Below are 17,729 nucleotides of genomic sequence, written 5' to 3'. Positions count from 1 at the left end.
CTGTCAGCTCTGGTATGCAGGTGGACACCCCTCTTTGAGTATCCGAAAGCGTACAATAGCAGCATGGAGGAGAATATGCCAGAGAGAGTTGGCGCCAGGACACAGCCCTGCTTTACTCCGCTGCTGATCTTGAAAACATCTGATGACGTTCCATTGTAACTGATGGAACTGTGCATGTTCTCATGGAAAGAAGAGATGACGTCCAGGAGGGAAAGCCTATTTTCTATAGCAGTTTGAAGAGTCTGTCTCTACTGACAAGATCGAAGGCCTTGGTGAAGTCTATGAAGGCAATGTAGAGTGGTCTGCACTGTTCACGGCATTTCTGCTATAACTACCAAAGTGAGAAAATCATGTTGACTGTCGATCTGTCAGCTCTGCAGCCGCTCTGAGACTCGGGGGTAGCTGCGTGACGCCAGGGTCAGCAATCTGGTCAGAGCAACGTGAGCAAAGACCTTCCCCACAATACTTAGCAAGGAGATGCCTCGGTAATTGCTGCAGTCACTGCGATCCCCTTTATTTTTGTGCAAGGTGACAATGTTTGCATCACGCATGTTTTGAGGCAAAGATCTTTCCTTCAAATAGAGAAACAGAACTTCATGGAGATGCCACAGCAGTGCCGATTTCCACCTCTGTTGATTCCAGGTGGAATACCATCATTTCCGGGGGCTTTACCACTGGCAAGATGGTCAATGGTCTTGTTGAGCTCTACTATGTTAGGCTCGCTGTCCAGCTCTTCCATGACAGGGAAGTCTGGAATGGCGCTGAGAGCTATTTCAGTGACAGCGTTCTCCGTTGTGTAGAGCTCGACTTAATGCTCGACTCACCTTTCCATCTGCTTGCTAGGTTCAGTGATGATCACACCGTCTTTGTCTTTAAAGGTGCTGATTTAGTTACTACAAGAGCCCGTTGCTTTCTTAATTCCTTCATTCTTCCCTCTAGCATCCCCGGATTCAGCAGCAGATTGTATGCTGTTGCAGTGTTTTAACCAGTATTGATTGGCACAGTGCCGAGCAATCTGCAGAGACTTGTTTCTGGCAACTCAGAGCATTTAAGTTTTGTTTGCTGGGGACTTGCTTGTAGTTCTTGAGTGCTCTCCTCTTAGTTGCAGTAACTGGCTCCATTTCAGTCCAATAAGCCTCAAACCAGTCAGCATTCCTCCCATCTCTTTTCCCATACACAGTGAGTGCAGAGTTATAGATAATGACGCACCAATGATTCCACTTTGACACCGCATTGAGTCCTTGGGCGTTGTTGTTTGAAAGAGCTTGATCGAGGATGTTGAGGAACTCCTGGGTCCTTTCTGGGTCAGTGGTATGGAAAGTGTTGTTCTGAGGGTGACTTACCTTCTTGGATGGGTGAAGCTTCCTTGGCTGAAGCCTGACCTTGCTACACATCAGGGAGTGGTCAGTGTCACAGTCAGTGCTGTGATAGTTGAGGGTGGTACATCTAGTGATGAATAAGGTCTCGCTGGTGCCAGTGGTGTGATCTCGGATACTCCAGGACACCTTGTGGCACAGCTTGATGTGGAAGTAGCTGTTTGTCACACAGAGTCCATGGTGACAGCATATTCCAGCAACCTCTGTCCATTTTCATTTATCTTGCCAATCCTCTGGTGCCCTATGCATGTTAGCCAAATTGTGTAGTCGGTAGCCACGCTTGTGATGAAGTACAGTCCCTCGAAGGTACAGTCCCTCAGTGCTGGGAATTTTGCTGATGGCAGTGTCAAGTATCTCATAGAACTGATCCTTGACATTTGGGGTGGAGGTGAGTGTCGAGGCATAGACGCACATGTGATTAACTGGGCCCACCCTTATTGACAAGCAAAGAGTAAGAAGTCTCTCTCTGCCTTCTGTGGGGGGTTCACTCATCGCAACTAGCATGTTTTTTACTGTGAAACCCACTCCATGCTCACAAGTTGCCTCTTGGGCTTTCCCCTGCTGGAAGAAGGTATAGTGTTTCTCTTTGAGGGATCCACTTTGAATGAGCATAGTTTCTTGCAGCACAGCAATGTCCACATTGAGCCTTGTAGGTTTTGTCGATCACAGCTGTCTTGCATGTGACATCAACCTGCAGAAGGTCGTCAGTGAGGCCAGGACACATTGTCCTTGCATTTCAGCTTGCGATGCAATGCACTCACTTAACCTATCTTGGGGACTCCATAGTTAGGGGAACAGATAGGAGGTTCTGTGGGAACGAGAGAGACTCACGGTTGGTGTGTTGCCTCCCTGGTGCCAGGGTACGTGATGTCTCTGATCGTGTTTTTGGGATCCTTAAGGGGGAGGGGGAGCACCCCCAAGTCGTGGTCCACATAGGCACCAATGACATAGGTAGGAAGAGAGATGGGGATTTAAGGCAGAAATTCAGGGAGCTAGGGTGGAAGCTTAGAGCGAGAACAACCAGAGTTGTTACCTCTGGGTTGTTGCCCGTGCCACGTGCTAGCGAAGAGAGGAATAGGGAGAGAGAGGAGTTGAACACGTGGCTGCAGGGATGGTGTAGGACGGAGGGTTTTGGTTTCCTGGATAATTGGGGCTCTTTCTGGGGTAGGTGGGACCTCTACAAACAGGATGGTCTTCACCTGAACCAGAGGGGTACCAATATCCTGGGGGGGAGATTTGTTAGTGCTCTTCGGGGGGGTTTCAACTAAATCAGCAGGGGAATGGGAACCTAAATTGTAGTTCCAGTGTACAGGCTGTTGAGAGTAGTGAGGTAGGGGATAAGGGTACAGGGACGCAAGAGGGCACTGGCAAGCAAGAACTTGGTTTAAAGTGTGTCTACTTCAACGCCAGGAGCATCCGGAATAAGGTGGGTGAGCTTGCAGCATGGGTTGGTACCTGGGATCCTGATGTTGTGGCCATTTCAGAGACATGGGTAGAGCAGGGGCAGGAATGGATGTTGCAGGTTCCGGGATTTAGATGTTTCAGTAAGAACAGAGAAGAGGGTAAAAGAGGGGGGGGGGGTGTGGCATTGTTAATCAAGGAAAGTATTACAGCGGCAGAAAGGACGTTTGAGGATTCGTCTACTGAGGTAGTATGGGCCGAGGTTAGAAACAGGAGAGGAGAGGTCACCCTGTTGGGAGTTTTCTATAGACCTCCGAATAGTTCCAGAGATGCAGAGAAAAGGATAGCGAAGATGATTCTCGACAGGAGCGAGAGTAACAGGGTAGTGGTTATGGGGGACTTTAACTTTCCAAATATTGACTGGAAATACTATAGTTCGAGTACTTTAGATGGGTCTGTTTTTGTCCAGTGTGTGCAGGAGGGTTTTCTGACACAGTATGTGGACAGGCCAACCAGGGGCGATGCCACATTGGATTTGGTACTGGGTAATGAACCCGGCCAGGTGTTCGATTTAGATGTAGGTGAGCACTTTGGCGATAGTGATCACAATTCGGTTAGGTTTACCTTAGCGATGGGCAGGGACAGGTATATACCGCAGGGCAAGAATTATAGCTGGGGGAAAGGAAATTATGACGCGATTAGGCAAGATTTAGGATGTGTAGGATGGGGAAGGAAACTGCAGGGGATGGGCACAAACGAAATGTGGAGCTTATTCAAGGAGCAGCTAATGCGTGTCCTTGATAAGTATGTACCTGTCAGGCAGGGAGGAAGTTGTCGAGCGAGGGAGCCGTGGTTTACTCAAGAAGTTGAAGCGCTTGTCAAGAGGAAGAGGGCGGCTTATGTTAGGATGAGACGTGAAGGCTCAGTTAGGGCGCTTGAGAGTTACAAGCTAGCCAGGAAGGATCTAAAGGGAGGGCTAAGAAGAGCAAGGAGAGGGCACGAGAAGTCATTGGCGGATAGGATCAAAGAAAACCCTAAGGCTTTCTATAGGTATATCAGGAATAAAAGAATGATAAGAGTTAGAACAGGGCCAATCAAGATAGTAGTGGGAAGTTGTGTGCGGAATCAGAGGAGATAGGGGAAGCGTTAAATGAATATTTTTCGTCAGTATTTACAGTAGAGAAAGAAAATGTTGCCGAGGAGATTACTGAGATACAGCCTACTAGGCTAGATGGGATTGAGATTCACAAGGAGGAGGTGTTAGCAATTTTGGAAAGAGTGAAAATAGATAAGTCCCCTGGGCCAGATGGGATTTATCCTAGGATTCTCTGGGAAGCCAGGGAGGAGATGGCAGAGCCGTTGTTGTTGTTCTTTATGTCGTCATTGTCGACAGGAGTAGTGCCGGAGGACTGGAGGATAGCAAATGTTGTCCCCTTGTTCAAGAAGGGGAGTAGAGACAGCCCTGGTAATTATAGACCTGTGAGCCTTACTTCGGTTGTGGGTAAAATGTTGGAAAGGGTTATAAGAGATAGGATTTATAATCATCTTGAAAAGAATAAGTTCATTTGCGATAGTCAGCACGGTTTTGTGAAAGGTAGGTCGTGCCTCACAAACCTTATTGAGTTTTTCGAGAAGGTGACCAAACAGGTTGATGAGGGTAAAGCCGTGGATGTGGTGTATATGGATTTCAGTAAGGCGTTTGATAAGGTTCCCCACGGTATGCTATTGCAGAAAATACGGAAGTATGGGGTTGAAGGTGATTTAGAGCTTTGGATCAGAAATTGGCTAGCTGAAAGAAGACAGAGGGTGGTGGTTGATGGCAAATGTTCATCCTGGAGTTTAGTTACTAGTGGTGTACCGCAAGGTTCTGTTTTGGGGCCACTGCTGTTTGTCATTTTTATAAATGACCTGGATGAGGGTGTAGAAGGGTGGGTTAGTAAATTTGCGGATGACACGAAGGTCGGTGGAGTTGTGGATAGTGTTGAAGGGTGTTGTAGGGTACAGAGGGACATAGATAGGCTGCAGAGCTGGGCTGAGAGATGGCAAATGGAGTTTAATGCGGAGAAGTGTGAGGTGATTCACTTTGGAAGGAGTAACAGGAATGCAGAGTACTGGGCTAATGGGAAGATTCTTGGTAGTGTAGATGAGCAGAGAGATCTTGGTGTCCAGGTGCATAAATCCCTGAAAGTTGCTACCCAGGTTAATAGGGCTGTTAAGAAGGCATATGGTGTGTTAGCTTTTATTAGTAGGGGGATCGAGTTTCGGAGCCACGAGGTCATGATGCAGCTGTACAAAATTCTGGTGAGGCCGCACCTTGAGTATTGCGTGCAGTTCTGGTCACCGCATTATAGGAAGGATGTGGAAGCTTTGGAAAGGGTGCAGAGGAGATTTACTAGGATGTTGCCTGGTATGGAAGGAAGGTCTTACGAGGAAAGGCTGAGGGACTTGGGGTTGTTTTCGTTAGAGAGGAGGAGGAGGAGAGGTGACTTAATAGAGACATACAAGATAATCAGAGGGTTAGATAGGGTGGATAGTGAGAGTCTTTTTCCTCGGATGATGATGGCAAACACGAGGGGACATAGCTTTAAGTTGAGGGGTGAAAGATATAGGACAGATGTCAGAGGTAGTTTCTTTACGCAGAGAGTAGTAGGGGCGTGGAACGCCCTGCCTGCAACAGTAGTAGACTCGCCAACTTTAAGGGCATTTAAGTGGTCATTGGATAGACATATGGATGAAAATGGAATAGTGTAGGTCAGATGGTCGGCGCAACATCGAGGGCCGAAGGGCCTGTACTGCGCTGTAATGTTCTAATATCTAATATCTAAATCCCTTGTAGACTCGAGGTCCTCTTGACAGCTTACTTTCTTACCTATCACTGTGTCATCAGCAAATTTAGCTACCATATGTTTGGTCCCTTCATTCAAGTCATTAATATAGATTGTAAATAGTTGAAGCCCCAGCACTGATTCCCCTGACACTCCACTAGTAACGGCTTGCCAGCCGGAAAATGACCCATTTATCCCTACTCTGCTTCCTGTTAGCTGACCAATCCTCTATCCATACTGATATGTTACCCCTGACACTATGAGTTTTTATTTTGTGTAGTAACCTTTGATGTGGCACCTTGTCAGATGCCTTTTGGAAATCCAAGTACACCACATACACAGGTTCACCTTTATCCACCTTGCTTATTACTTCCTTAAAGAACGCTAAGAAATTAGTCAAACATGATTTTCCCTGTCACAAAACCATGTTGGTTCTGCCTGATTGTATTATGATTTTCTAAATGTCCTGCTCCCAACTCCTTAATGGATTCTAGCATTTTCCCAATGACAGATGTTGGGCTAACTGGCCGATAGTTTCCTGCTTTCTGTGTTCCTCCTTTCTTGAATAGAAGTGTTAAATTTGCAATTCTCCAAACCAGATCAGATTTTAAGACAATCTGGTAGTTTCATGGTCACCATTATTGGCCTTTTATTCCAGATTTATTTAATTAACTGACTAAATTTCCCAGTTGCAGTGGTGGGATTTGAACTCATGTCTCTGGACTATTTGTCCAGGCCTCTGGATTAGAAACATACAAACATAGAAAATAGGAGCAGGAGTAGGCCATTTGGCCCTTCGAGCCTGCTCCGCCATTCATTATGATCATGGCTGATCATCCAACTCAGTAACCTGTTCTGGCTTTCGCCCCATATCCTTTGATCCCTTTAAACCCAAGAGCGAACTCCTTCTTGAAAACATTCAATATTTTGGCCTCAACTGCTTTCTGTGATGGCAAATTCCACAGGCTCACCACTCTCTGGGTGAAGAAATTTCTCCTCATCTCAGTCCTGAAAGGTTTACCCCGTATCCTTAGACTGGCTCAGTCATAGAAGACAGAGGGTAGCAGTGGAAGGGTGCTTTTCTGAATGGAGGGATGTGACTAGTGGTGTTCCGCAGGGATCAGTGCTGGGACCTTTGCTGTTTGTAGTATATATAAATGATTTGGAGGAAAATGTAGCTGGTCTGATTAGTAAGTTTGTGGACGACACAAAGGTTGGCGGAGTTGCGGATAGTGATGAGGATTGTCAGAGGATACAGCAGGATATAGATCGGTTGGAGACTTGGGCAGAGAAATGGCAGATGGAGTTTAATCCGGACAAATGTGAGGTAATGCATTTTGGAAGATCTAATGCAGGTGGGAAGTATACAATAAATGGCAGAACTCTGAGGAGTATTGACAGGCAGAGAGATCTGGGCGTACAGGTCCACAGGTCACTGAAAGTGGCAACGCAGGTGGATAAGGGAGTCAAGGCAGACGGCATGCTTGCCTTCATCGGTCGGGGCATAGAATATAAAAATTGGCAAGTCATGCTGCAGCTGTACAGAACTTTAGTTAGGCCACACTTAGAATATTGCGTGCAATTCTGGTCGCCACACTACCAGAAGGACGTTGAGGCTTTGGAGAGGGTACAGAAGAGGTTTACCAGGATGTTGCATGGTCTGGAGGGCATTAGCTATGAGGAGAGGTTGGATAAACTCGGATTGTTTTCACTGGAATGACGGAGGTGGAGGGGCGACATGATAGAGGTTTACAAAGTTATGAGCGGCATGGACAGAGTGGATAGTCAGAAGCTTTTTCCCAGGGTGGAAGAGTCAGTTACTGGGGGACAAAGGTTTAAGGTGAGAGGGGCAAAGTTTAGAGGGGGTGTGCGAGGCATGTTTTTTACACAGAGGGTGGTGAGTGCCTGGAACTTGCTGCCGGGGGAGGTGGTGGAAGCAGGTACGATAGCGACGTTTAAGAGGCATCTTGACAAATACATGAATAGGAAGGGAATAGAGGGATACGGTCCCCGGAAGTGCAGAAGGTTTTAGTTTAGGCAGGCATCAAGATCGGCGCAGGCTTGGAGGGCTGAATGGCCCGTTCCTGTGCTGTACTGTTCTTCTTTGATCTTTGACCCCTGGTTCTGGACTCCCCCCACCATCGGGAACATCCTTCCTGAATCTACCCTTTCAAGTCCTGTTAGAATTTTATAGGTTTCTCGGAGATCCCCTCCTCACTCTTCTGAACTCCAGTGAATATATAATATATAATGAATATAATTAGGGCGGCACAGTGGCGTAGTGGTTAGCACCGCAGCTTCACAGCTCCAGGGACCCGGGTTCGATTCTGGTTACTGCCTGTGCGGAGTTTTCAAGTTCTCCCTGTGACCGCGTGGGTTTTCGCCGGGTGCTCCGGTTTCCTCCCACAGCCAAAGACTTGCAGGTGGTAGGTAAATTGGCCGTTGTAAATTGCCCCTAGTATAGGTAGGTGGTAGGGAATATGGGATTACTGTAGGGTTAGTATAAATGGGTGGTTGTTGGTCGGCACAGACTCAGTGGGCTGAAGGGCCTGTTTCAGGGCTGTAGCTCTAAATAAAATAAATAAATAACTGACTCAATCTCTCCTCTTATCAGTCCCACCATCCCAGGAATCAGTCTGGTAAACCTTCGCTGCACTCCCTCTATAGCAAGAACATCCTCCTCAGATAAGGAGACCAAAACTGCGCACAATATTCCAGGTGTGGCCTCAGCCCTGTATAATTGCAGCAAGACATCCTTGCTTCTGCACTCGAATCCTCTTGCTATGAAGGCTAACATACCATTTGCCTTTTTTACCGCCTGTTGGACCTGCATGCTTACCTTCAGCGGTTAGTGTACGAGAACACCCAGGTCTTGCTGCATATTCCCCTCTCTCAGTTTATGGCCATTCAGATAATCTGCCTTCCTGTTTTTACTACCAAAGTGGATAACCTCACATTTATCCACATTATACTGCATCTGCCATGCTTTAGCCCACTCACTCAACTTGTTCAAATCACCCTGAAGCCTCTCTGCATCCTCCTCACAACTCACCCTCCCACCCAGTTTTGTGTCATCTGCAAATTTGGAGATATTACATTTAGTTCCCTCATCTCAATCATTAATGTATATTGTGAATAGCTGGGGTCCTAGCACCAATCCCTGCGGTACCCCACTAGTCACTGCCTGCCATTTGGAAAAAGACCCATTTATCCCTACTCTTTGTTTCCTGTCTGCCATCCATTGCAATACACTGCCCCCAATCCCATGCGCTTTAATTTTGCACACTGAGCTCTTATGTGGGCATTTGTCGAAAGCCTTCTGAAAGTCCAAATAAAGTCTTCGTACGGTTAGTGTAACGAAATGGGTCTGTGTATGGTTATGGTAACAGTATGGGTCTCTTTATGGCCAGTGAAACGCCACAGGTCTGCACATGTTTCGTATAATGGCATGGGTCTGCCTACAGTGAGTGTAATGGCACAGCTCTGCATTTAGTTTACGTCATTTATACTGGTTTGACAAGAATCTCTTGTCTGATTTTGAAGAGCTCTTTGCAAATGCTGTTGTGAATAAATGTTGTATGTACGCCTGGGTGTGTGACAGTGACTTAATTGTGCTCCTCGTTTTGCAGCCGGACACTTTAGGAGCTCTGCCAAATCTGCGGGAACTCTGGTTGGACAGGAACCAACTCACTGCACTGCCAGCGGTAAGAACAATACAATTGCAGAAAGCTCCCAGCCTCCAGCCTCAAGTAGTGTTTAAGGGAATTACTGTGGAAAAAGTTGGAGGTTTCAGTGACGAGGAATCATCAATTTAAAATGGTCACAGAGAGTCAGGAGTGAGATGTGGAGAGATTTCTTCACAGGGTTGTTGGAAAAGGTAATGCTTTGCCAACGACAGTGGGTGAGGAAAGGACCATTGTATCATTTGCAGGAAATTTGGATAAATATTTGAAAACATAAGAAAATGCAGGGATAGAGGGGGCAGTGATTTTGGGATTGATACAGGGCTATGGGGAGTGAGTGAGGTGGTGGGATTAGTTTGGGATTGATACAGGGCTACGGGAAGACAGTGGGATTAATTTGGTATTGATACAGGGTCTGAGGAGAGAGTGGGACAGTGGGATTAGTTTGGGATTGATACAGGGCAATGGGAGAGAGTGAGGCAGTGGGATTAGTTTGGGATTGATACAGGGTTATGGGGAGAGAGTGGGATTAGTTTGGTATTGATACAGGGTCTGAGGAGAGAGTGGGACAGTGGGATTAGTTTGGGATTGATACAGGGCTATAGGGATACATTGGGATTAGTTTGGAATTGATACAGGGCTATGGGGAGCGAGTGTGGCAGTGGGATTAGTTTGGGATTGATACAGGGCTATGGGGAGAGTGGGTCAGTGGGATTAGTTTGGGATTGATACAGGGTTATGGGGAGAGAGTGGGATTAGTTTGGGATTGATACAGGGCTATGGGGAGAGAGTGGGATTAGTTTGGGATTGATACAGGGTTATGGGGAGACAGTGGGATTATCGTGGAATTGATACACGGTTATGGAGAGACAGTGGGATTAGTTTGGGATTGATACAGGACTATGGGGAGAGAGTGGGATTAGTTTGAGATTGATATAGGGCTATGGGGAAACAGTGGGATTAGTTTGGGATTGATACAGGGCTATGGGGAAACAGTGGGATTAGTTTGGGATTGATACAGGGCTATGGGGAGACAGTGGGGTCAGTTTCGGATTGATGCAGGGCTATGGGGAGAGTGGGATTAGTTTGGGATTGATACAGGGCTTTGGGAAGAGAGTGTGGCAGTGGGATTAGTTTAGGATTGATACAGGACTATGGGGAGAGAGTGGGATTAGTTTGGGATTGATACAGGGCTATGGGAAGAGAGTGTGGCAGTGGGATTAGTTTAGGATTGATACAGGACTATGGGGAGAGAGTGGGATTAGTTTGGGATTGATACAGGGCTGTGGAGAGACAGTGGGTTCAGTTTGGGATTGATACAGGGCTATGGGAAGAGAGTGTGGCAGTGGGATTAGTTTAGGATTGATACAGGACTATGGGGAGAGAGTGGGATTAGTTTGGGATTGATTCAGGGCTATTGAGAGACAGTGAGTTCAGTTTGGGATTGATACAGGGCTATGGGGAGAGAGTGGGATTAGTTTGGGATTGATAGATAACATAGGAAATAGGAGCAGGAGTCGGCCATTTTGCCCTTCAAGCCCACTGCCATTCAATGAGATCATGGCTGATCCTCCACTTCACCATTTTCCTCTGTATTCTGTATCTCTGTATTCCTTGATGTTTTTATATGTAGTAATCTATTGATCTCAGTCTTGAACATACTCAACAACTGAGCCTCCACAGCCCTCTGGGGCACAGAATTCCAAAGATTATCCACCCTCTGAATGAAGAAATTCCTCCTCATCTCAGTCTTAAATGGCCTGCCCTTTATTCTGAGACTGTGTACCTGGTTCGAGACTTCCCAGTCAGGGGAAACATCCTTCCTGCATCTACCCTGTCGAGCCCTGTAAGAATTTTGTATGTTTGAATGAGATCACCTCTCATTCTTCCAGATTCTTGAGAATAAAGGCCCAGACTATTTAATTCTTCCCCATAGGACAATCCCTCCATCCCAGGAATTAGTTTGGTGAACCTTTGTTGCACTCCTTTTATGACAAGTATATCTTTCCTTAGATAAGGAGACCAAAACTGCACACAATACTCCAGGTGCGGTCTCATCAAGGCTCTATACAATTACAGTAACACATCTTTACTCCTGTACTCAAATCCTCTTGTATTTGCCTTAATTGCTTGCTGTACCTGTATATGAGCTTTCAGTGACTCATGAACAAGGAACCCAAGTCCCTTTGAGTTCAACATTTTCCAGCCTCTCTCCATTTAAGAAATGCTCTGTATTTCTGTTTCTCCAACCAAAGTGGACAACTTCACATTTCTCCAAATTGTATTCCATCTGCCAAATTTTTGCCCACATGCTTTGTGTCTCCAAATCCCCTTGAAACAACTTTGCATCCTCATCACAACTCCCACTCTCACCTAGTTTTGTGTCATCTGCAAACTTGGAAATATTACATTTAATCCCCACATCGCGCCACACAAGTGCTAGGCAATGACCATCTCCAACAAGAGAGAATCTAACCATCTTGCTTTGACATTCAATGGCATTACCATCGCTGAATCCCCCACTATCAATATCCTGGAGGTTACCATTGACCAGAAACTCAACTGAAGTAGCCATATAAATACCGTGGCTACAAGAGCAGGTCAGAGACTAGGAATCCTGCAGCGAGTAACTCACCACCTGACTCCCCAAAGCCTGCCCACCATCTACAAGGCACAAGTCAGGAGTGTGATGGAATACTCTCCACTTGCCTGGATGGGTACAGCTCGAACACCACTCGAGAGGCTCGACACCATCCAGGACAAAGCAGCCCGCTTGATTGGCACCCCACCTACAAACATCCACTCCCTTTACCACCGAGGTACAGTGACAGCAGTGTGTACCATCTACAAGATGCACTGCAGCAATGCACCAAGGCTCCTTAGACAGCACCTTCCAAACCCACGACCTCTACCACCTAGAAGGACAAGGGCAACAAATACATGGGGACACCACCGCCTGCAAGTTCCCCTCCAAGTCACACACCATCCTGACTTGGAACTATATCGCCGTTCCTTCACTGTCACTGGGTCAAAATCCTGGAACTCTCTTCCTAACATCACTGTGGGTGTACCTACCCCACCTGGACTGCAGCGGTTCAAGAATGCAGTTCACTATCACCTTCTCGAGAGCAATTAGGGATGGGCAATAAGTGCTGGCCTAGCCAGCGACACCCACATCCCATGAATGAATAAAAAAAACATCCAAATCATTAATGTAGATTGTGAATAGCAGGGGTCCAAAGTACTGATCCTTGCGGTACCCCACTAGTCACAACCTGTCAACCTGTAAATGACCCATTTATTCCTACTCTCTGTTTCTGTCTTTTAACCAGTTCTAAATCCATGCTGGTATATTCCCCCCAATCCCATGTGCTCTAATTTTGTTGACTAAGCTTTTGTGTGGGACCTTATCAAAAGCTTTCTGAAAATCTAAATATACCACATCCACTGGTTTTCCCTTATCTATACTAGTTGCATCCTCAAAAAACTCCTCCAGGTTTGTTAAACATGATTTCCCTTTCATAAATCCACGTTGCCTCTATCCAATCCCACCATTATTTTTCTAAGTGTCCTGTTTTCACATCCTTTATTATAGATTCTAGTATTTTCCCGACGACTGATGTTAGGCTAACAGGTCTGTCGTTACCCGTTTTCTCTCTCCTTCCTTTCTTAAATAGTGGGGTTACAATTGCCACCTTCTAATCTGCAGGATCCATTCCAGACTATACAGAATTTTGAAAGATGACCAGCAATGCATCTATTATCTCTACTGTGATGAGGAGCTTTATATGCTTTAAGTCCCATTAATTTCTGAAGTATTTTTTTTTTATTGATAATATCTTGCAGTTCCTCGTTTATGCTAGTCCCTTGATTCTCCATTATTTCTGGGAGGTTTTTAATATTTCCTCCATGAAAAGAGACATGGGGAAGTATTTGTTTCTCTTCCATTTCCTTATTCCTCATTATAAATTCTCCTGACTCTGCTTGTAATGGACACAGGACTCTGGGGAAAGAGAGCCGGTTAGTGGGATTAGTTTGGGATTGATACAGGGCTATGGGGCGAGAGTCATAGAGTTCTACAGCACAGAAACAGCCCCTTTGGTCCATCGTGTCTGTGCCGGCCATCAAGCACCTGACTATTCTAATCCCATTTTCCAGCACTTGGCCCGTTGCCTTGTATACTATGGCGTTTCAAGTGCTCATCTAAATACTTCTTAAATGTTGTGAGGGTTCCTGCCTCTACCACCTCTTCAGGCAGTGCGTTCCAGATTCCAACCACCCTCTGGGTGAAATTTTTTTTTCTCAAATCCACTCTAAACCTCCTGCCCCTTACCTTAAATCTATGCTCCCTCGTTACTGAACCTATCCACCCCCCCCCCCCCCCCCCCCCCCCCCCGCTGCTAAGGGTAAAGGTTTCTTCCTATCTATCCTATCAATGCCCCTCATAATTTTGTACACCTCAATCATGTCCCCCCTCAGCCTTCTCTGCTCTAAGGAAAACAACCCCAGCCTATCCAGTCTCTCTTCATAGCTGAAAAGCTCCAGCCCAGGCAACATCCTGGTGAATCTCCTCTGCACCTTCTCCAGTGCAATCACATCCTTCCTATAGTGTGGTGCCCAGAACTGTACACAGTACTCCAGCTGTAGCCTAACTAGCATTTTATACAGCTCCATCATAACCTCCCTGCTCTTATATTCTATGCCTCGACTAATAAAGGCAAGTATTTTATATGCCTTCCTAACCACCTTATCTACCTGTGCTGCTGCCTTCAGTGATCTATGGACAAGTACACCAAGGTCCTTCTGACCTTCTGTACTTCCTAGGGTCCTACCATCCATTGTATATTCTCTTGCCTTGTTAGTCCTCCCAAAATGCATCTCCTCACACTTTTCAGGATTAAATTCCATTTGCCACAGCTCCGCCCATCTTACCAGCCCATCCATATTGTCCTGTAATCTAAGGCTTTCCTCATCACTATTTACGACACCATCAATTTTTGTGTCATCTGCGAACTTACTTATGCCTCCTATATTCACGTCTAAATCATTAATGTACACTACAAACATCAAGAGTCCCAGCACCGATCCCTGTGGTACACCAGTGGTCACAGGCTTCCACTCACAAAAACAACCCTCGACCATCACCCTCTGCCTCCTGCCACTAAGCCAATTTTGGATCCACTTTGCCAAATTGCCCTGGATCCCTTGGGCTCTTACCTTCTTAACCAATCTCCCATGCGGGACCTTATCAAAAGCCTTACCGAAGTCCATGTAGACTACATCAACTGCTTTACCCTCATCTACACATCTAGTCACCTCCTCAAAAAATTCAATCAAGTTAGTCAGACACGATCTCCTCCTGACAAAGCCATGCTGACTCTGCCTGATTAATTCATGCCTCTCCAAGTGGAGATTAATCCTGTCCCTCAGAATCTTTTCCAATATTTTCCCAACCACTGATGTTGGACTCACCGGCCTGTAATTACCTGGTTTATCCCTACTACCCTTCTTGAATAATGGTACCACATTCCCTGTCCTCCAATCCTCTGGTAGCTCTCCTGTGGCCAGAGAGGATTTGAAAATTTGTGTCAGAGCCCCTGCTATCTCCTCCCTTGCCTCACATAACAGCCTGGGATACATCTCATCTGGGCCTGGGGATTTATCCACTTTTAAGCCCGCTAATACAGCTAATACTTCCTCCCTTTCAGTGCTAATATGTTCAAGTATATCACAATCCCCCTCCCTGATCTCTACACCTACATCGTCCTTCTCCGTAGTGAACACAGATGAAAAGTAATCATTTAAAACCTCATTAATGTCCTCTGGCTCCACACACAGATTGCCACTTTGGTCCCTAATGGGCCCCACTCTTTCCCTGGTTATCCTCTTGCCCTTAATATACTTATAAAATGCCTTAGGATTTTCCTTTATCTTGCCAGCCAGTGTATTTTCATGCCCCCTCTTCACTCTCCTAATTACTTTTTTTAGTACCCCCCTACACTTTCTATACTCCTCTAGTGCCTCCATTGTTTTCAGCGCTCCAAATCTGCCATAAGCCTCCTTTTTTTTCCTTATCCAATTCTCTATATCCCTTGACGTCCAGGGTTCCCTGGACTTGTTGGTCCTATCCTTCACCTTAACTGGTACATGTTGGCTCTGAATCCTCACTATTTCCTCTTTGACTCCCACTGGTCGGAGGTAGACTTTCCTACAAGTAGCTGCTCCCAGTCCACTTTGGCCAGATCCTGTTTTATCATGTTGAAATTTGCCTCCCCCCAATTCAGTACCTTTATTTCCGGCCCGTCTTTTCCTTTTCCATAACTACCTCAAATCTGAGAGTTACATAGAACATGGAACAGTACAGCACAGTACAGGCCCTTCGGCCCATGATGTTGTGCCGAAATACTTCCCCACTGACACTTCTACCACTTGTCCATTTTCATTCGCTAGGATTAGGTCAGTACTGCCCCTTCTCTTGTAGGGCTTTCTACTTACTGGCTTAAAAAGCTCTCCTGTATGCATTTTAAGAATTCCGCCCCCTTTAAGCCTTTTACACTAAGACTATCCCAGTTTTTATTAGGTAAGTTGAAATCCCCTACTATTATTACCCTATTATTTTTACACGTCTCTGAGATTTGCCTACATATCTGCTCCTCTATCTCTCCCTGACTGTTTGGAGGCCTGTAGTACACGCCCAGCCAAGTGATTGCCCCCTTTTTGTTATTAAGTTCTACCCATATGGCCTCATTTAAAGAACCACCTAAGATATCATCCCTCCTTACTGCAGTAATTGGCTCCTTGATCAACAGTGCAATTCCACCTCCTCTTTTATCCCCTCCCCTGTCTCACCTGAAGATTCTATACCCTGGAATATTGAGCTGCCAGTCCTGCCCGTCCCTTAACCATGTCTCTGTGATAGCAACAATATCATAATCCCATGTGCTAATTAATGCCCTCAATTTTCTGTTTTATGGGGTGAAAGTGGGGCAGTGGGATTAGATTGAGATTGATACAGGGTTATGGGGAGAGAGTGCGTTCTTGGGATTAGTTTGCGGTTGATACAGGGTTATGCGGAGAGACTGGATTAATTAAAGACCTCATAGTAGAGGATTCTCTCGGCAAGAGTGATCATAACACGATAACATTTTAAATTCAGTTTGAGGGTGAGAAATGTGGGTCTGTAACTAGTGTCTTAAACATAAATAAAGGCAATTGTGAAGGTATGAAGGCAGAGTTGGCTAAAGTGGTCTGGGAAAATAGGTTAAAAGGTAAGACGGTAGAGAAGCAGTGGCAGGCATTTAAGGAGATATTTCATAACTCTCAACAAACATAATATTCCATTATGAAACTTGAGTACTGTGTGCAGTTCTGGTCACCTCATTGCAGAAAGGATGTAATTGCACATATTGCCAGGACTGGAAAAATGCAGCTATGAGGAAAATTTGGATAGGCTGGGATTGTTCTCCTTGGAACAGAGAAGGCTGAGGGGAGATCTGATTGAAATGTACAAAATTTTGAGGGGCCTGGATAGAGTGGAGGTGAAGGGTCTATTCACCTTAGCAGAGAGGTCAGTGACGAGGGGGCATAGATTTAAAGTGATTGGTAGAAGAAATATAGGGGAGTTGAGGAAAAACTTGTTCAATTTTTGGGGTTCTGGAACTCACTGCCTGAAAGGATAATTCAGGTAGAGACCCTCAACTCATTCAAAAGGAGTCTGGATATGCACCTCAAGTACAGTAATCTGCAGGGCTACGGACCACATGCCGGAAGGTGGGATTAGAATAGGTGGATTGTTTTTCAGCCAGCGCAAACACGATGGGCCAAGTAGCCTCTTTCTGTGCCTTAAACTTTCCACGATTCTATGACAGACTCTGAGAAGGATGCACCATCTGTGGTTAACTCAGAACGTTAAGGGTGATATCAAATTGCAAAAAAAGGCGTACAGTGCTGCGAAGATTAGTGGTAGGCCAGAAGATGAGGAAAATTTTAGAAACCAGCAAAGGATGGCAAAAAAAATTTGAGGGATAAATTGTAATATGGGCGAAAACTAGCCAGAAATAAAAAAACTGACAGGAAAAGCTTCTACAGATGTATAAAAAGGAAGAGAGTAGCTGAAGTAAGCATTAGCCCGTTAAAGGGTGAGACTGGAATTAATGATGGGAAATGAGGAAATGACAGAGCCTTTCACAAGTATTTTGTATCCATCTTCACAGTCAAAGGTACAAAAAACATCCCATGAATTGTAGAAAATCAGGAGGCAAAAAGGAGGGAGGGACTTAAAACAGTCACTATCACTAGAGAAAAAGTATTAGGAATACTAATTGGACTAAATGTCCCCTGGACTTTTAGCCTGCCTCCTATGGTCTTAAAGGAAGTGGCTGCAGAGATAGTGGATGCATTGGTTGTAATCTTCCAAAATGTCCTAGATTCTGGAAAGGTCCCAG

At 45.7% G+C, this 17,729-nt stretch overlaps 1 protein-coding gene across 1 annotated transcript in view; it reads left to right on the top strand.

The window, feature by feature from the left end:
- scrib (scribble planar cell polarity protein) overlaps positions 1 to 17,729 on the top strand; it is a 542,315-nt gene that overhangs the window by 46,748 nt on the left and 477,838 nt on the right. The window contains exon 7 of the mRNA XM_068016616.1: positions 9,232 to 9,306. Within this exon, the coding sequence (XP_067872717.1) occupies positions 9,232 to 9,306 (75 nt within the window). The remainder of the gene's footprint in view (positions 1 to 9,231; positions 9,307 to 17,729) is intronic.

The sequence above is a fragment of the Heterodontus francisci genome, chromosome 2, assembly GCF_036365525.1.
Source record: "Heterodontus francisci isolate sHetFra1 chromosome 2, sHetFra1.hap1, whole genome shotgun sequence".
Taxonomy (NCBI): domain Eukaryota; kingdom Metazoa; phylum Chordata; class Chondrichthyes; order Heterodontiformes; family Heterodontidae; genus Heterodontus; species Heterodontus francisci.
This window is presented reverse-complemented; position numbering and strand designations above follow the sequence as displayed.